The sequence below is a fragment of the Polistes fuscatus genome, unplaced genomic scaffold (genome assembly GCF_010416935.1).
Source record: "Polistes fuscatus isolate 324 unplaced genomic scaffold, CU_Pfus_HIC Scaffold24, whole genome shotgun sequence".
Lineage (NCBI taxonomy): Eukaryota > Metazoa > Arthropoda > Insecta > Hymenoptera > Vespidae > Polistes > Polistes fuscatus.
In genome coordinates this window covers 1,887,708-1,908,164 of record NW_025113101.1, presented here as the reverse complement: position 1 = coordinate 1,908,164, position 20,457 = coordinate 1,887,708, and the positions used below count along the sequence as shown (strand labels likewise).

Below are 20,457 nucleotides of genomic sequence, written 5' to 3'. Positions count from 1 at the left end.
ACTTACCACCAATTGACATGTACATATGTATACATATATATCAATGTATTTAAATATCCATTGACATATATGTACATATATACAAAGTATGTATGCAATCAAACTTATAATTACTTTTATGGAAATATAGCATGGTAATAATAATTTAATTCAATTGTATATGCATATATACATATGCACTGTATATATGCATATATGTAATACACAATATTATGTATGAGTCTCATTTTTACAATCAGAGGATATATTATCAATGACTGCACGAGTATACTCTGTTTCACTGATAGTAATCAGGAAAACCAGTTTTATAGATAAATGAACTTGTCTTTTATAATAAATTCATAAAAATCATTGCGAAATTATTTAAAGAAAACATTTTGGCACGTTCTTATCAATATGTTAACAGAATCATCATTGAAGCAGAGTGTACTTAAAGGTACACATTCGCGCATACATCGATTTATATTAATCGGATGATTCTATATACATATATGGCCTGATATATAACAATATATAACATAACATTTTTAACTTCAATATAGTATTGACCGTAGAACGCTTTGAGAATGCTTCAATAATTGTTGTTCATTTGAATCTGTATACTCCCTGAACAATGAGATATTAGGAAAAAATTTTGTCATATGATAAATGAACGAATTAAACGCATATCTTGGAAATATTGTAGCTATATAATCTTTTAAAAAGATAAATAGGTCTAGAGAGAGAGATCATCATGTATATATATATATGTATGTGATAATACTTTTCTATGGTGAGCACTACACATATACATATACATATACATATATATATATACATATAGAGCAGTGTAATACAGATTGCCTTTCCTGAATCTGTACTACTTCTTTCGACATCATTACCATAATAATCATCGTTATTAATAGATAATTCAATTGAAATTATTAATATATTAATTATTAATTTTATGTTTAACGACATGAAAGTCCATGCAGTTTTGTTAATATTTTTTTATTTGACATGGACACTCGCTGATGTAGATATTGGTAAGAATTTTTGAAAAATAGGAAGGTTATGTTTTAATATAAAATGAAGGTTCCTTCAAAACATAGATACAAATTTAACATTATCGGAGTTATACGAGAGTGCTGTGGAAGCTTATTTAAATGAAGATTGGGATGAGTGTATTAAAAGATTTACCAAGACTTTACAAGGGTACGTTTGATAAGATACTATTGATAAGGTGTGTCATACTCATTCAAGAGATTATTAGTCATAACAAGGTAGATATTTTTAATAATATTATTTGATCATTGTTAAGAAGTTAGATTGTTGGATCTTATAATGGTAAAAATATTTGTATTATCTACTAATTTTTGTAACATTTAATTTTGTTTATGTATCAGGTTCAATGAACTCTGATAACTCTTTCGTTAAATTATATATATTATTGTATATGATTGTTTATCAGAATCGTTTATGTACAGGTATAAAATCTACAAAAAAACAATAATAAGATGTCGACAAAATTGTGCAATAGAAGCGGAAGGATGGGAACCATTTTATCCAGAAAATATAGAAGATTTACATTTTTATGAAAGAAAAATACGTCAGACTCTTTGTTTAATGAAATGTAATCAAGATTATAAGGATATTGCTAATAAAGAAAAACTTAAACGATTACCAATGGATATAGAAAGGAAGTTCCTCGATCACCATGTTTATGAATATCTGCATATATGTTATTATCAGGTAATAAAGTAATTATAATCATTGCTATAATATTTATAATAGAAAATAGTTTTATCTAGATGTATTGAAATTAAAAATACAATTTTTTATGTACTTCTAATAATTTCTAATTGCGCATAGAAAAATCATTTCCAAGATGCAGCTAATGCAGTCTTCACTTTTTTGGTTATGAACCCGCACCATAATGTGAGCGCTAACACTTTGAGACACTATCTCACTTTACCAGGTGTACATGCTGATAATGTTTCTAATTTGGAGATGTCACATTTCTTAAATGCTTATATTACCGGTATGTCAGAATATGAAAAGGAAAATTATAAGGAGTCAGTTAAATTGTTTGAACAATCTTTGAGAGATTATTTGAACTCAGAAAATGAATGTAGAACCTATTGCGAAGGACCTTTCGATCAAGGATGGCATCCTGAATTTACATCTTTAGTAGCAAGTAAATGAATAGAAATATAACATTAAATTATTATCAGAACATTAGTAATAGAAAATGATGTTTTCTTTTTAGATCATTTTACTTATTCTTTAAAATGTAAACGTAGCTGTTCGCGTTTACTTAATTATGTGAATGGAGAACATCGAGATGACTTATTAAGAAGTCATTACAACTATTTACAATTTGCTTATTATAAATGTAAATATTAAAACACAAATTATAAAGTAAATTGATATATAAAAGATAAAGATTTTTAACATATATTGTTTATATAGTAGGAAATGTAGCTGCAGCATCAAAAGCAGTTGAAAGTTATTTATTATTTGATCCAGTTGATGAAACAATGTTGAATAATAAAAAATATTATCTTGGATTACCAAAAGCAAGAGAGGAATATTTTATCCCACGTGAAGTAATCTTATGACTATTTATTATCTAAAAAGAATAAGAGATATATAGTATGTCTTGTAACTTATCTAATTGCAATAAGTTATCTAATAACTTATTTAGTGGTATAAGCGAACGAGGGGTGATTCTATATGAAAAAATAAATCAAAAATGTAGAATGAAATTTGATTTGATGCAACCCCTTGCTCACTTGTACGTACCATCAGTTACAGGACACTCTATATATATGTAGGTAAAAATTTATATATGTATTACAATTCATATATTATTAATGTTCTGTTATTTACTTTAGGAAGCACTTGCATATATGAAAAGACAAGAATATGAACGAAGAATTTTGCGTTATATTTCCGAGGAATTTATGCTACTAAATAAAGAACTGAAACAAGCATCTAATAAAACGAATAAACAAGAAAATAAAGTTCATTAAATCTTCATCAAAAATAACGCTTCAAAATACTAACTGTTATTTGCCTGTGGTCTGTATTATACAAGCATGTTTATATATACATTCTGTGTTATATATTTTATATAAATATGTATAATAAAAAAATTTATACTGTTTGTATGCTTACATATATGTAATTTCATGTTCATGCATATATGTACAAAATGTTGCCTATCAACAGGGGCCAAACTCTAAAAATTATTGTAGATATTATATTTATAAAATGTTGTTTTTAATAATAGAAAATGAAAGTAAAAGTAATAAGATAAATCTAAATTAGGTCGTATGAATAATTGATTTATCTGAACATGTTGTACAAATGTTTATTACGAAATTATAGTGACATCTGCATATCACAGGGAGTTCAGTCGATTCATTAGAAACCACTCCACTAATGACAAAATTGTGGTATACATTAGGATTATTATAGTAAATATAATATGACATTAAATCATTTAAGTATACATTCTATAAGATTATGCATTTCTACATAATATAATTAATATTAAAAAATATTAATTATATAATCGTTTTATAGAATTCACTTATAAATAATAGGAATAAGTATTAATAATACTAATATTTTGATCGAGGATTTAATTGATGAAATGTAAGAGCTTTGATTTATAAAGAATCACAGTTAATGGAGTGGTCACTAATGTTATCGTTATTTAATATTACTTCTCTCAATAAAATAGGATAATGAGTATCGCATATTAACGAAAATTCTTTTTTGAATAAAAATGAAATACATATACATACACATACAGGATATCTTGAGATAATATCACTTTAAATAAATATCTTATTTTTTTCTGTATTCTGTACAGAAATATTAAAACACCTTTAATAAATAAAGCGTAAAATTAAGTGCAGTTTTAATTTATCATTTTAAATAATGAAGTACAAATAAGATGAAAATTAAAAAAAAAATAATTTGATTATTTTTTATATCCGTAAATTGTAAATAATTTTTTAAAAATTATATAGTACTGAGATACTTATGTTTAGAAATAAAGTTGACAGCATTATGCAGGCAGTGAAATATATACTGCAGTAATTTTTTTTAAAAAATGCAGTTTCAAAGTTTAAAAAAGAATAAAAATAAATTTTTAGATATTTTTCCATCTACTAGATACTATAGTTTAGGCGTTATTCTGCCTAACACTTACCTCATGATACCCTGTATATGCATATAAATCATTTAGAAAAAAATATAATTTAAACATAGGTCTATTAATTTTATAAATTTATTACAGCATATCAAATTTTTATTACTACCATAATAAATTCACAATGAAATCTTGATTTAGTACAATTATGATACTCTTTACTATAAGACCTATGTTCATAGGACATTTTTTTCCTTAAAATGACTTCCTCAACAAATTGTGTTCTTTTCTTTTTTTTTTTACATTCATTATGAAACATCCTGTATATATATTATAGGAACATTAATAATGAAAGCTTCTTTTTGTTGTTAGATTTTGTTTTATAACAACAGATACAGAAGTATCCGTTTACGTATCAAATAATAAATGGCCAAATAATAATATTATACATAAATACCCACAATTAAATCTAATTTGTGGTTATACAAGTTAGTTTTTTATTATTTTTTTTTTTTTATATAGTAACGTAATTAAGCACAACTAATTTGTCAAATTCATATAATTTGCACATTAATATACGTTACCATTTCGTATTATCATCCATATATAGTATGACGCAGTAAAGAATACAGATATTGGTCTGAATCAGATTTGATAAGAAAAATAAATTGTAATCGGCTTAAAATTATTTTTTAAAGAAATGTATATATATACAAATAATTGTAAGTATCTATAGTTGCTGAACAAAATGATAATTCATTGATATGCGATTGAATATATTGAATATATCTCGAGAAATATGACGACTTGAAAAATCTCTTTCATTTAAAGAAACTTAACTTAAAATTTAATTGAACTGTAATGTAATACATTCATTGAAGGCAAGTAGGCAAGTGATTTCGGCATAAATGCAAAAGTAATACTTGAGATAATTATTCGGGAAACGAATGTTGGTTTATTACGACGGTAATTAATAATGGTATATAAAAAATCTATTTCAATATATATATATATATAGTTATGTATCTCGTGAAATGATAATAAAGAATATTGAGAAGACCATTGTAAACCTAAATATTATTAAGAATTTCTTAACTGAAATTGTTAAAAGAAGTGAGAAACCTTTGGTTCTTGCATAACATTAGATTTTCATCGTTAAACATTTTTACAAATCATTCTTTACTTATCAAACTGCATATGGTAAAGATGTATCATTAAAGCTACTCCATTTAATCATTAAATTAGTAATCTATATCATTTTTAGAGTGAATATACTTTTATCTAAACTTTATCCAGATTCATCTTAGAATAACGCACGACAATCTTAACAAGTTTTACAACAAAAATGACATATGTCATTGTTTGTAGTCCATAAAATGAATATTATCTTATAAACGATTTTTGCACAAAAGCTTTTTCTGTACACAATTATAATTTCTTTTTTCTATTGAAAATTATATTCGAGTATCTATATGTATGTGTATATACACCTTCCTGCTAAGTATACAAATATTTCGTTTTACTTTTAAAATTTCTAATGGATATCTCATTTAATAATGTGACGTCCTACAAACAAAATAACGAAAATTTTAAGAAGATAAAAATATTTTATACTGCTGTTTTGTTTTTTAGTTGAGCCTTCATGTAAAAACATTCATATTAGATATTTTGATTATGAAAAGAGATTAAAACTGGCGAGTATTGCTGCGAAAATATGCTGGATACCAAAGTTTACATGTAACTAATATATTCTCTTTCATTATTTAAAAGATTGAACATAATTACTTTATGTTTTATATCCTTTTACAAATAAAAAAGCCAAAGGGAGAAATGAATAATAAAAAAAGCAATTGCCAAAAGAAATAAAATTCGTTCGTTTATAGAATATTTGATCTCTCTCTATGTATGTAGAATTATTACACATATACTACATGCATATATTCTTTGGTATCCAACAATTTCTTTCGCGTAAATTTAAAGTTTTAACTTTGAATATGCCCTGATGTAGGCAGTGAGTGAATAAGCAAATACCAATATTAAATCGGTAGCTTTCCCCACTGAGCTATCCATTCTGGAAATTGTCAGACAGCATTGGATGGTGGTGCAGCATATCTTGTACGCGCATCTGAATCTCCATCACATATATATTTTCCTACAATTATAGCAATTTTCTATATATAAAAGTTAATAGATAGTTAGTATACATGTATATACATATATTTTTGATATTATAAATTACAAAAAAAAACTAATAACGTTAATGAATATTATTTACAAAAGCAACATAATTGCACTTACCAGATACAAATCTGCGTTTTACTAAACTTAGTCTATAACCAGGACCTAAAAGTTCAAATTCAACACCAGACAGTGTGGTCCCCTCGCAATTAAATTGAGTAAATATAGTTCCCTGAGTACCTGGTCCACGTTCGAGTTCAACCCTTGCTTTCAAAGAACCCACACCATTACCTTCGCTATGTTGGGACAATTCAGTAAATTTCCATAATACGCGATTTGTATCTGCGAGCCATTGCGCTGTAGGTTTACTATTAAGAGCCTTAAAGCCACCATCAATAGGTGCTGCTACGTGAAGATTTAACAGTGGACTTGGTGAGGCCATTGCACGGCTATTATATTTATAATCGATCTAAAAGGAAAAATATATAAATCATTATTTAGTAAATTTGTCAATATTTCTAAATCATACTTAACATATTAAACAAATAAATACCTTTAGATCGGTATGAGTCGATTCACATTTCCAATATGCAACTAATTGAAAGGGACAGGAACCCGCGCCTTCTTTGCATTTAATTTGATATTTCAGGATATCTACATTAAAATAGGAGGCCGACGGATTTTGTTCTGCCTGTCGTCGCAACAACGTAGTTAAGGCACTCATATTAAACTCGAAAATTGTACTATCAACGGTAGTTTGAGTTGCATCCCTAAAAAAGAAAAAAGATAAGAGAAGATTACTTATAAAAAATTATGATTCAAACAAGTGAATGCACGTAAAACTAGTAATAAGACATATTCTTATCGTTAGAAACCATGACTTACTTACATGCTGACGAGTTGGCTATTAGGAAGTAATCTTTCAAGTCTGTTGCTATTTCTCACGCGGAAAGTAAGCTTAGCTGGACTTGGATTATTTGCTAATACCGCAACAATACCAGCAGGAAAAGACAACATCATGTCTCCGCTGAGTTTGACCTGGCATCGAGTTTCGTCAGTGCCTTTAAAATAGGAATGAACTATTTCATGAAACGCCACAGCTAGTGGAATGGTATCGGCGAGGCCGATAGTAAGCGGTGAAGGTCCTCTAGAAGATCCTACTCCAACTCCTGCTGTACGAAATTCTAAACTGGCAACACTATCCGCTCTAGATATAGGAGCAGGTGAATTTCTTCCTCTTGGAGATGGTCCTTCACCTTTTCGAGATGGCGGTCTAGGAATAATAATAGATCCTGTAGGCGTCGAAGATGCGGATTGTTTAGGTGGCAAAGTTGGTGTAATATCACCAACTTCTGAAAATAAATCGCCATCTGTAGCAACACAGAAAACAATAAGATTATAATTCGTTAGAAAATTTCATTTCTCGTGATAAAATATATTATTTTATATTGCATTAGAAATAAACCTTGGAAACGTGTATGTTGATGTAATGGTGGTGCAGATTGAGGAGGTTGCGGTTGTTGTGGTATTGGAGATGAAGAAAGAGGCGGCGGACTTTGTAAGGGTGCATAAGGATGACTTCCGGTTGGAGTAGAGGCACTAGATGGTGTACTGCTGGGATTAAATAAATTTAGGCCCAGTAAATCCGAGCTTGGCTTGCCTCCTAGCTGTTGAGATACTGATTGAGACCTCTTCATGTGATGATCTGAATCAGTGTTGGAACCTCTACGTCCCTAGTATATAATAAAAGAGTCATTACAAATCAACGATGTAATCATATATAAAGACATCAATTTAGATGTTGTATTAGAGAAAAATGTACCATTTTTTATTTTATTTATATAATATAACTTAACGTTTAGAGATCCTCTACTTTTATCATAAATATAGAACTCACTGTTGGGGCAGGTGACAAAGATAAATTTTCAACAGTTGCTCTTAATTCATCGACACTTGCACTCATTGGTGCTGCTCCATTACTAAGAGGTTTGATCTCCACTCGAATTTTTCTTTCTCTTTCATCCTCTGAATCCGTATCCGAACTAGAATAAAATCCTTTCTCGTTTTCCCAAGGATCAGGCTTTGGTCTGATACAAAATCCATCTTCGTCTACTTCCGGCGTTGGTGTTTCAGATTTCCTACTATCTTCTTTATCTTCCCTATATCATTAATGCAAATTTTATTAATCGTCTATTCATTTACATTTTCCAGCAGGCCCAGTGCAATTTCGAAAAATTCAATTCTATTCTTGCCTTATGTATGCACATTATCTTTTAATTATTCGGAATACATAAATAGAAAAAAAATAAAAATAGTAACGTCATAAGGTAAATTAAAATTTTGATTAGATTATGTTTAAATATAAATATAAATTCTAAAAATATGATTCATTCTTGTCTTATGTGCACCGGGTCTGCTGAACATTTTTATACTGACAGGTCAGACTTTTCTTCTTTGTTACTGCTTGTTTCTATAATATCCTTCTTCTTCTTCGCTTTCTTTTCCTTCCTCTTTTCCCTTCTGCTGCGAAGAAACCCTGTAGATTGCAGACAAATTGAACATAAGCAATGAAACAAGAATGATGTTATTAATTAGATTTAATTTAGTAGAAACAATTTATTTTCTAGAGATAAAAAAAAAGGGATATATATATATATATGTATTTATACATATACATATATACATAAAACAAAAAAATATATAACTACTTGCAAATAGTGTCATCGGTTCGCATTTATATTTTCATTTTGTATGTACCTATCTTTAGAGCTGCATATATAATTAAAAGCGTTTTACATTGACGCTTTAAAAATGGTGCATTGTAACTAACTAATTTTGCTCGGAAAATAGCAAAAAATTATACTTCGCAGCGTCACAGCTTTTGCATTACAAGCTGGTAATTCGATGAAATAAAAAGCTATTATATATATTTTTATTCATAATTTTATAACAAATCAGTTTTTTAGATAACTTATGCATGACTTGTTTTTCTTTTTTCTTTTCTTTTGTTATCTTTTAAATATAAAAAAAATACAGAAATTATAAATTGTTGAGTACCGATACATTTTCAAATAAAATGTACTTTTGAGAAATTTCTCATTATTGTTGTAGATATATTATGTAAGAATTATTTCAATAACAGACTCTATGCTAATCAAATTGCATAGTAATATAGCTAGCAATAGTAATCCACACGAAAGGGGCTAAATGAATTTTGTACAAAATTCTATCACACTAATGTAATATAAATATAGTAACATCTGACGATATTGCATATAATCGAATTCATACTTCAAATTCACTTATCCTCGTTCGTTGAACAATTTTCTAAACAGCTTTCAAGAATAGAAATATTGAAAAAATAAAAATAAGTAAGATCTACATTTGCACTGTTAGGTGTATCCCTCGCTGTTATATATCTATATTATCTAATATGTTGCATTGTAAAAAGCTATGTGTGCAATATTATATATTATATATATAGATAAATAATATATAATATATATATAAAATAAAAATAATATGTTCGTATATATGTATGTGTGTGCTAATAACGGCCAGAGAACTTTTACCTTCCAAGTGTTCAAAGATATAGCGCAACGTGATTGAAAAGAAGCTAGAAGAAGAGAAAGTAGTTTTATCCTAATTAATACATCAAGCAATTGTTACACGAAATTTATTATTTTGTTTTAACGCTGATATGAATTCCAAATCAAAGATTTTAAAAAAGACAAAATATACAAAGAAAATTAAATAGTTTAGAACGTGGAAAAAGACAAATTTTCTTTTCTATGATTTTGTAATTACATACACAAGGCTACTTTTTTAGATAACTCATTTCTAAAAAGTAAGACATTTTTTAATGAAATGCATATCAGCACCTTATGATTGCTCTTATTATTAAAATCTTTTTTTTCTATTTTATAATCGTATAAAGTCTTGTACATACACGATATGTGATTCTGTACAGCAAAGAAAGTGTAGTATAGAACAGTATTAGCTAGCGAAGTTATTGTAGCGAAAATCCACTATAAACCCAAACACCAAATTGACTAGAGAGATGTCTAATAAAAGGGATAGCCCGAGTAAATTGGTATACACGCATTCGAACAATATTTCTAGAGATAAAGTTTCTGTTAGAAATACTCTTGAATTAAATTTTTTAATTATTTATTATATACCTGATTTATATACTTTTTTTGTTTTTCTTATGTAATATTAATATTATCATCTTCTCAATTTTCTTTCCGAATTTGTATATACATACTTAACTCGGCTCTCCTGTATATCACACAGTCCAGCGAAAGAATCAACATTTTAGTAAATTGTTTTTCTAACAATAAACAAAATTTCTTTAGCTGATTCGTATGACAATCTATCAAATCCTTAAATGATGTTAGATGCAAAAATGATCGATTAAACATACGATCATAATTAGATAAAAAACAAAACGTCTTGTATTAACCCTCTATAAACTTTATTTTTTTTTCCTACCTAGAACAACAAAATTATTATTAATTTCACAAAATTATAAATAATATATATTATATTTATACTAATATAATTATATACTTCTTTATATGAGTATCCTTTAATACTAATTATACTAGTACAAATAATATTATAACTTTTACATTACATAATTCTTACCATAGATATGAACAAAAAAAAAATATATAATTATAAATGTGTGCAATTGAAAAATTATAAAGGGTTAAAACGACGTCTTATAAAATTGAAATAGGAGAAAAGTAAATAGAAGAAGAAGAAGAAGAATAGGAATAAGAACAAGTCGAAGAAGAAGAAGAAGAATAAGAATAAGAACAAGTCAAAGAAGAAATTGAAGTAATCGTGAAACATTTTTCTGGCGAAGCTCGATGACACGATTTATGTAACTTACAAGGAGAGCTTGAGTAAGATGTAAGTAATATACAATTTTCGTTTGAATTAATTTCCTTTTCTAATACGTTTACCAATTTATATGAACTCTCTTTGTTAGTTTAGATATATTTTTAAGAACAGTATAGTCTCTCCTCTAATGGATACCAATCAACGATATGTTATATGAGGACGTATCTACTCAAAAAATAATGATATAATAATTAATAATAAATAATAATAATAATAATAATTATAATAATAATAATAAATAATAATATTAATAACAATAATAATAATAAATAATAATAATAATAATAATATAATCACATTACGCTATTGAAATAAGTACGTGCACTTGGAAAATAAATTTAACACAAGAAGAGTGAGCCATGTACTAGTAAAGTTTTTTTTCATTTTTTAAACTTTTCTTTTTGTTTTGGATTCATGGATTCGTAAATAATGGCTCACCTGAGGCCCCGTCGGAGACAACCCCACACTCGAGCTTCAACATTATTCAAGTCCAACTCCCTTTTTGTACAGAGACTTCCATTTTGCTTCTTAGTTCTTTATCATAATTATAATAATTTTTTCGACTTATTTCTTACTTTGTTGTGCCATACACACACACAAACAATATGTATATATAATTTTTCATATATATATTAAATTTAATTACAAAACTTCCAGACAAATTTCTTTGCTTTTTTCTTTTTTCTCGTATCAACTAATTATTATTTTTTTTATATACAATATTTATATAAAAATAAATGTTCAAAAATATAAATAAACACGTATAAAATGAATGTGAAGAATGAGTGAGAGTTTCTTTGCTTTTATGTAGTTATCGGTTGTTGTTTTTAATATTAATAATATTTTTTGTATGTAAGAGTACTTTTTTCTATCGCAAATATGTCAATTTTTTTAAATGAAAATATTCATTTCAGATGATATTATGGCACAAAGCAAGAGTAAAGACGAAGATGAATTTTGCATCTAATCAAATGATACGTACAAAGCGTAATTAGTAGATAATAAGATAACAATAATATTATTACTATTCTATTATAGCAATGATATGAATAATATATGTAATTAGAGAAAAAGCCCGTCATATACTTGCAGAGACAATTGTTAGAAAAACAATTTATATACACATATATATATATACACACACATATATAGTATGTCCGATTTAAATAAATATATACGCGTTATATATTAACAAACATAAAAATATTCGATTTTATACAAAAGTTGTTTGAATGGGGAAGAAGTATTTTAACGTACAATAGAAATAATAATTACTTTGGATTATTTTCAACTCAACTTTTATATAAATTTTTCTTTTCTTCTTCTATTTTTTTATAATTAAATAAGTAATTTTGCGTATATATTTAATACTCGGATATACTTTATATACATATATATATATATATATACACATATAAATAGTATATACGTACATAAAAATATACACACATATGTATAATGTATATCACCCCTAAACAAATACAGTATCTATCATCATTGATTAAAGATCAATCATTCTACTTAGCTCTATGATCTATAAAAGCTCAGAATTACTATAGAAATAATTTAAAGCAGTAATATAGTATATATATTTTGTTGATTAGTATTTATATACTGTAAGATAGAAATAGAGAGACGATTAATTATAGAATGCAATATATATAAGAAAGAAAAAACATAAATATCTATACATTTTGTAAAAAAAGGATGTAATTATACAATTTGTAAACAATTACCACATAAATTGAGTTGTATTAAAATTTCATTGAATATTAAAATTGTTTGATTTCCGATTAGATACCATTTAGAATAAAATCACAGATATATTTCGTATTAGTGTCTGACTTTGAAAGAAGTGAAGAATACATACTGAGAATAGTGCAAGAAATATATATATTTAGATTTTTAGAATGTTGTAAATTCTCACTACGAATTCTTAGCTTCTTTCATCTTTTTCTTTTATAGGCTTTTAAAAGCAAAAGAAATTGCGTTTGTTATGCACAATCTGCATGAGTGCATGCGTTAATAAAATAGTTACATGAAGTTATATATATATATATACACACACACACAGAGAGAACACACACAGATACCAATGTGTACGTATATGATATTAAATCTGTAACATAAAAATAAAATAATTCGAATTTTGAATAAAATTATTCGAAAACGAGATATTCCCGAAATTCTTTTCAGATTTATTTAATATGAGTGATTTATGTTTCCATACGTACAACATACATACACTCCTGTTTTGAAAACAATGCAGAAAAATAAAATAGTAACGTGCATCATAGCTAAATCCATAGAACACGTTATTTTATATTATTACATCCTCCTTAAACATAAAAACCAAACTAAATGAAAAGGATAATGAATAGCTTTCTTATAATCAATCACCATATATACATATATATATATAGGGAGCAAAAGAATGAGAAGAATAAGAGTGTCAAGGAAGAGTGAGTCTGTGTAAAGTTCAGTAATTATCAAATTATACAGAACTTTTCATTTACTGAAACTTAACAAAAGAAATTATTCATTCAATCCTGTTACATCGGTATTCAACATTATATTACTGATTAATCTTCTAGTAAGTTAGTGTATTTAATTTTGATATCATTTTGTAAGTTAGGATGTAGAATTGCTGTATAAGATTACCAGTATTAGCTTTGTTTACGATTAAAAGCAGCAAACGTTGGATTAAGAAATATTTTTGTTATAAAGTATAAGCGAACGATTCATGTTATAACAGACTTATTTATCTTTGTTCACGTATATACATTTCGTACGATACTTTCATAGATGAGAAAAGATGAGAGAGAAAAGTATAGGAATATATCTATTAACAGTACATTTTAAAAATAAACATACTGTTGTTTTATAATATATTTTTGATATTAGAAAATTACGTACGAAAGTTATGGAGAAAAAAAAAAGGATTTGTCCCTATGAATACATATGAATGGCAATCTGATACAGTTATTCTGCAATAATCGTGGAAAACAGTAGGAACACAGGTAAACGCAATATAGGCAGTTACATTTAGATCCTCTGAGAGGGTTCCTGCAGATGGTAGGAGGTGGAACAGCAGGAGGTAGATTGTTTCCCTGAGGAGTTGCAGGTGCAGAACCAGATCCTGCTTGCCTCTGCTTGTCTGAAACAGCACTCATCATTCGCTTCTATGAACATTTCCCACCTCCATTAACCTTTTCCTCGCTTATTCTTGCTATTATTTATCTCAACATCATGTTTTGAACAGGAATGATCCTTGTGGGTTCAATAACGTAAATGCACTCCAGAGGAATGGTTTTTAAAACTTATTTATACACATTATACATATGTACAAATACATATACTTGTATTTATGCATATATGCACATATATGTATTTATATATATGTGTAACAATAATGCAGCAGCAAGATTAATTACATAAATTTGGCACGTTTCGAATCAAGCTGTGTATTGTTCTATCGGCTATTTAGTCAATGGAGTTATTACAAAAAAGAGTGTCACTTAAAACAGAACTTGCAAGAAAATTTGCGGATTAGAAGTTTGACTTCTTTCACGTTCGCACTTTATCTATTACCAAAAAAAAAATCACATGATACCCTCTCCTTCTCCCTTATAAAAACGCATTATATTCTGCACACTATTCTTTGCTATACTGTTAGATTATAATGCATAAGCGATATAATGCAACAATCACGCAAGCACTGCAAATCCAGCAAATTGTACTGTAGATTTCTCTAAATGTATATTTCCAAATTTAAATGCCATAGCTGTAGCAGGCGAGTGAGGAATATACTAGTAATAAAGTGGTATCAATGATATAATATAAAATAGTAAAATGCCAAATTCTAGACCTACCAAAATATAATGTGCACGATATACACATTTCATTGCCGTTGTCGAATATTTCAATTTCTACCTTTGAAGCAACTTTAATTATTTCTATAAAAAAAAAGTTTTGTTATAGTGTAAGTATGAAGACCAATTGTATTAATGTATTATAATATCAAATTGGAAGTTTAAGCATTGATTAGTTGCATTTACAATATTAGCAAAGCGCTAAAATATAAAAGTTATATTTATAAAAAATTTCGTGCTTTATTACATTTAGGTAGGTATTCGTTTTCGCGATTAATGTATTACGAGAATTTGAATAAAAGTTTGCTTAACTTAAATGGAACCTACCCTGGGAGTTGGACATGAACAGGTTGAGTAAAGAGGTAGTACGGCGGGAAGCCTTGGTGGCTTGCGTATGTGACAGTTCTCTGTCCCTGTCCCTTTGTTTTTCTTTCTCTCTATCCTTTTCCTGCATCATTTCCCTATCCCCACTTATTCGAGAACCCTCCCCTTTAAATCCCATATCTGGTTTTGAATCGTGACTGTTACCAGCAACACCGGTTTCACCATTCGCTCCTTTTGATGTATCCTTGGATGGTTCTACACCTCCCTCGGATTGGGAATGTCCTGTGACCTCCGCTATACTCATCATAACATCTTCAAATTCGATGACACCTATTTTGTAGAAAATTAAAATGTCAATAACTAAGCCCTAATCTCCTCGGTCCAATATTTTATTTCTTTCATTTCTTTTACCTGGTTTTTCTAAGCCTGTGCTTTTACTTTGAACAAATTGTTCCAATAATTTATCTACAGTCATTTCTAAACATTGTCGCTTGAAGTCCACGTGTACCTGACCAACTTGTTCATGATTCAACTGTAAGACATCTGCATAAGCATTCAAGAACTCCTTCATTTGTTTCAGATGTGCTTCCTCGACGTCTTGGAATCGCTTAGTAATGAAAGCATAAATTCATTAATGTATCATAACAAATCTTTGTCCATATTATTTCAGGAAGATTCAGCGTGTAACAGATAATTGTGATAAGTACCCTGCAAGCCTGAGTCATTTTTGTTTCAAAATCATTTCTTATTAACGTATACTTTTCAACTAAAGTCTTGCAGTCATCTTGTGCCTTTTTAAATTTTGCTTCTGCTTTTTCCAATTCTCTCTGGCTAGCATTGTCTTTCTTAAGTTTTTCCAATTCATTGCCTTTTTGCGTACATAAGTCTTTTGCTTTATGTAAAGTTACAGTGATGGCTTGTATGTTTTGTACTGTTTCTAAAGTCGAAGATTCTTCTTCCTTCACCTGGATATTATTACAATAAACGGATATATTCATTCTCACAATGAATAAAAACATATATGCATATTACACATAGATACAGAATGCCTTGAGACAAATGAAATATAATACAAGAAAAAGAAGCATATGAAAACTTGATTCTGTCATGACTTGTATAAAATCCTCATACATTTAATTCAATCTTCTATAATTTTGTCATTATATATTGTAGAACACTTATCTTGAAACATTGTATATCTATGTGTATGCATACGGCATAGCAGAATGATTGTGTACATAAAAGATAATAATTATAATCCTTTATTTACAATACACTATCATTCTTTGATTATTTTAGTATATACGTTCGACACAGTCATTCTTATGCTCACGAATAAAACAATTTTTGGTTGTTCTTTTTATAAATTTTTTGGGTATATATAAATTGTTAACGATTATTTACGTACAGCTTTATGCTTCTTGTGGAGTTCATCAGCATATTTGGATACATCTTTTATAAGTTCAGCAACTCTTTGAGCCATCTGCAGATGCAGACCAGCGAGTTTTTCAGCTGCACCTCTTAGAGCAGCCCAAACTGGTGCAAAAGTACCTTGAGTACTACTGCTGTTACTAGCTTGTTTAGCTACTTTACTTAAGAGTTTATAATTGTTCTCCTCAATGGTCGATCGTTCTCTTAGAAACTCTGCTAATTCCTTACTGGCTATTGCACCATGCTTCATGTTATGGTACAACACGTCAAATCCATTATTTTTTTCGCCCTTAAAATCAAGAATTCTTCGTCATTACCTATCATCATTCAAACGGATCTTTGATTTCAATTGGAAATTATCAATATTTAAAAAAAAAGTATCAAAATTATGACATGAACAAAATGAACAAACAATCAAATATACAATCAATAATGTTTCTATTTAACTTATGAGAATGTGAATATATAATTAGATAATATAATACTCAATATATCTTTAAATACTGTCAATATTACCCAAGACTACATTTATAAACGTAAGCTACATACATATCGTATCAGTTGTGTAATGTAATAAAAGAAAGAGATGAAGCATAAGTGGGCTATTATTACAATTCCGAGGAGGAGACTTATGATCGTTTTAACACCGTTTATAAACAGTATAACTATTGTTTTTTTTAATGTAAAAAGAAAAAAAAATGACTCAATTATTACTACAATAATGATTAATCAGAAATATACTTTCGATGTAATCTTCAAATTAGCATATTAATTTAAATCAATTTCAAACAGATATTATTTTCCCGCGTTTTGTCGACACTCACAATCAAAGTGCATACAAGGAAATATTACAAGTGTATGTTTTTTTAATATTAAGAAAAAGTATCAAAATATTGGTGCAATATTATTTAAAAAAGTTTTTAATAAGATTATTGACAAATTTAAAAAAATATACGATATAATTATATTACACATTAGTCATTATGTTGTTCTTGTATTCGATATAACAGATAACAAAAATATCGATATTATTGTTATCGATAATAATAAAAATATAATCTATAAATAAATATTATATATAATTATATCGTTGGTTATCGATTGTATCGATAATTCATTGCATATACAATTATCATGCAGAATAATAATTATAAAATAAATAATATTAACCACATATTATATATATATTGAAGATGACTGTTAAAAATTTGAATTCTTAACAGAAATTAATTTGGACTTCGAATGTGATTAATAATAAAGGAAAAAGGAAACAGCATACTATCGCTATCTTATCCGTATCATAAAGTGGACCTTTAATATAACGCAATAGGAAAAATACATCTCTCTTCATTAAAATCAGAATATGACAGTGTGTATCCTTCAAAAAAAAAAAAACTAAAATAAAAAAATAATGAAAATTATATTCATAAAGACCAACGTTGTTTTTGGAATACATTTATACTGTTTCCTGATAATAACAAAAAGATATATATATATATATATTTGAAAGAAATCATCTGTTCTATCAATAAAATTATAACATTATAAACATCCAAATTTGTAGTATATATAATTTGATATTTCCATCCTTGTGTTCTCTACTGGAATTATATTCATCAAAATGTTTTTTAGGTTTTACATAAATGAAGATTAAACAAGAAAAAAGCAAACGAGAAAACATACAAATAAAAAACAGTTAAAAGACTAAAGACAATAGAGGAATAGAAAAAAGAAATAGGAATAAAAACAACAGTATAACGTTGGAATTCATGTAATAGCTTAACGACGTTATGGTAGTATTGGGATATGTCAAAGATCAAATTACCCATAGTAAATGTGATATATATATAGTATATATCATTTACTTTCACATTTATAAACTTCACTCTTGTCATCTTCAAACTACGCATCGTAATCCTAACGTATTCGAATAATATGCAAGATTAAAAGAAGTGACTTTTCTTGAGCTTATATACGTTTATCTATGATGCGTTTTATATAAGATAATAAAGAACTAATCTCTAAGATAAATTGAATGGGTAAAATGAAAGGCATGTACTATTTGGTGGCTGCATAAGCTCGAACAAGTCGCTTCTCGTTGGTTGGAAGATTGCATGATCAAGGACGGAACAAACGAGCGTGGCGCGTTAGATATATGATGCGTATGCGCATGTGCATGTGCGTGATACGACGACGCTGCTTACATATAATACGTTACGCATATGTGCATACATATGCATATGCATATCCATACATGTAAACGCGTGCATCGTCCTGTTACTCCCTACGTATGCAAGACGCAACTGAAAATAAGCGAATAGAGAAAGCTTGAAAGTTCGCTTAACGGGACGAGGAAATGATTTCTCTCTATCTTTCTCTTTTTTTTCTCTCCTTTCATTCTTTCTCTAATCCCGATCAAATGTATAAGGGGAGAAACGTTTAAATAAAAAAAAAAAAAAACTGTCAGTTTACGTTCTGGGTCCATTGTCGTTGCCTTCTCATTGTACCCTGCAGACGTGTCATCTTTTTTTTATCTTATTTTTATCGTTAATTGCATTGAAATTCTTAAAAGTAAACCAGATACAATGGATAATGCAAAAAATACGAAATGTTAATCGTACCTAACCTAAACGATTATCGACGCGCGCTAAAGGTTCTTTACTACAGGAAATGCAACGATGAAGAAACGACAATCTAACAAATAAATATCGCGTCATCCTCTTCTTCTTTATCTCTCACTTGTGTTAGGAATTTTAGCTTTCACAGTTAGTATCTATTAAAACACTCACCCAAAAATAATCGGCGAAGTCCATAGTCATGTTGAATTTCGATCAGATCATCATATTCCAATAAACGTTTTAGATATCATGCGGCGACGTCGACGACGAAGATAATCACAAAGACGACGTAGACAACGGCAACGACGGCGATGTACACCTTCACGAAACACACGCGACCCGCGCTTAGGCGTTCACCGCACGATTACAGGGAGGCGTAACTCAATTTGCGTGCGAGTTACGTTACGTTTTCGTCAGACTCGACATATATCCCATGTATAATCTTGATTCATCGTTTACAGTGCCTCTACCAGATCTATCTAAGAATTAAATTTTTGATAATCATAATAATAAGCTTCCATTCAAATTTATTCAACTATTTAAAAAGAAAACGATCAAATTTTCTTATAAAATTATGCCAGAATTTTATTATAATATATTATTATCTAATAAAATATTTGTGAAAAATGTATTGAATTAGTTAATTTGACAAATGATACCTAATAGTTATTGTAATAAAATGAATGTAAAAATTTTTATATACATACATTCTTTTAACATACGTGCAGATAAGATTCATGAGATAAAGTGCATTAAATGAATGTTTTTCACTGAATTTTACTTTTAACGCGAATAAAGAAGTGTTTAATATTCTATTGAAAGAATTAAGAAATGTGATATAAATGTTTGTAACTTACTATTTTATATTCAAACGTCAGTTACACGAAACAATTATCATATTAAGGAATAAGTGTGAAATTAACTGCAAATCGAAGAGGATTAATTCCAAATATCGACACGTCAATGAGGTCGCCACTGA

At 28.1% G+C, this 20,457-nt stretch overlaps 2 protein-coding genes across 6 annotated transcripts; one reads left to right on the top strand and one right to left on the bottom strand.

The window, feature by feature from the left end:
- Positions 1–144: 144 nt before the first annotated feature.
- LOC122518292 (prolyl 3-hydroxylase 1-like) lies at positions 145–3,388 on the top strand. The gene is made up of 7 exons (XM_043637160.1): positions 145–1,025; positions 1,092–1,194; positions 1,467–1,731; positions 1,852–2,176; positions 2,249–2,374; positions 2,452–2,588; positions 2,877–3,388. The coding sequence occupies exons 1-7, from the start codon at positions 947–949 to the stop codon at positions 3,012–3,014; spliced, it is 1,173 nt and encodes a 390-aa protein (XP_043493095.1). The 5' UTR covers positions 145–946; the 3' UTR covers positions 3,015–3,388.
- A 2,573-nt stretch (positions 3,389–5,961) lies between these two features.
- Positions 5,962–20,423, bottom strand: LOC122518275 (F-BAR domain only protein 2). Of its 5 annotated transcripts, none has more exons than XM_043637119.1 (14): positions 20,336–20,423; positions 19,650–19,957; positions 16,838–17,149; positions 16,137–16,394; positions 15,841–16,036; positions 15,433–15,759; positions 15,106–15,189; positions 8,759–8,858; positions 8,220–8,481; positions 7,788–8,055; positions 7,212–7,692; positions 6,876–7,092; positions 6,443–6,791; positions 5,962–6,296 (listed from the first exon to the last, which is right to left on the bottom strand). In XM_043637119.1, exons 2-14 carry the CDS (start codon positions 19,677–19,679, stop codon positions 6,226–6,228), a joined length of 2,955 nt encoding a protein of 984 aa, XP_043493054.1. In that variant the 5' UTR covers positions 19,680–19,957; positions 20,336–20,423; the 3' UTR covers positions 5,962–6,225. The 5 variants fall into 5 exon arrangements, with proteins under 5 accessions (XP_043493054.1, XP_043493052.1, XP_043493053.1 ...); XM_043637117.1 differs by lacking the exon at positions 15,106–15,189 and adding an exon at positions 14,277–14,390; XM_043637118.1 differs by lacking the exon at positions 15,106–15,189 and adding an exon at positions 14,277–14,390 and having other exon boundaries at positions 8,768–8,858.
- Positions 20,424–20,457: the final 34 nt, after the last annotated feature.

Coding starts and splice junctions, on each gene's coding strand:
- LOC122518292 (XM_043637160.1), top strand. CDS start 947: ATGTTTAACGACATGAAAGTCCATGCAGTTTTGTTAATATTTTTTTAT. Junction 1,026..1,091: donor ACTCGCTGATGTAGATATTG/GTAAGAATTTTT, acceptor TTCAAAACATAG/ATACAAATTTAACATTATCG. Junction 1,195..1,466: donor TTTACCAAGACTTTACAAGG/GTACGTTTGATA, acceptor GTTTATGTACAG/GTATAAAATCTACAAAAAAA.
- LOC122518275 (XM_043637117.1), bottom strand. CDS start 19,679: ATGACTATGGACTTCGCCGATTATTTTTGG. Junction 7,093..7,211: donor AATAGCCAACTCGTCAGCAT/GTAAGTAAGTCA, acceptor TTTCTTTTTTAG/GGATGCAACTCAAACTACCG. Junction 6,297..6,442: donor AAAACGCAGATTTGTATCTG/GTAAGTGCAATT, acceptor CTATAATTGTAG/GAAAATATATATGTGATGGA.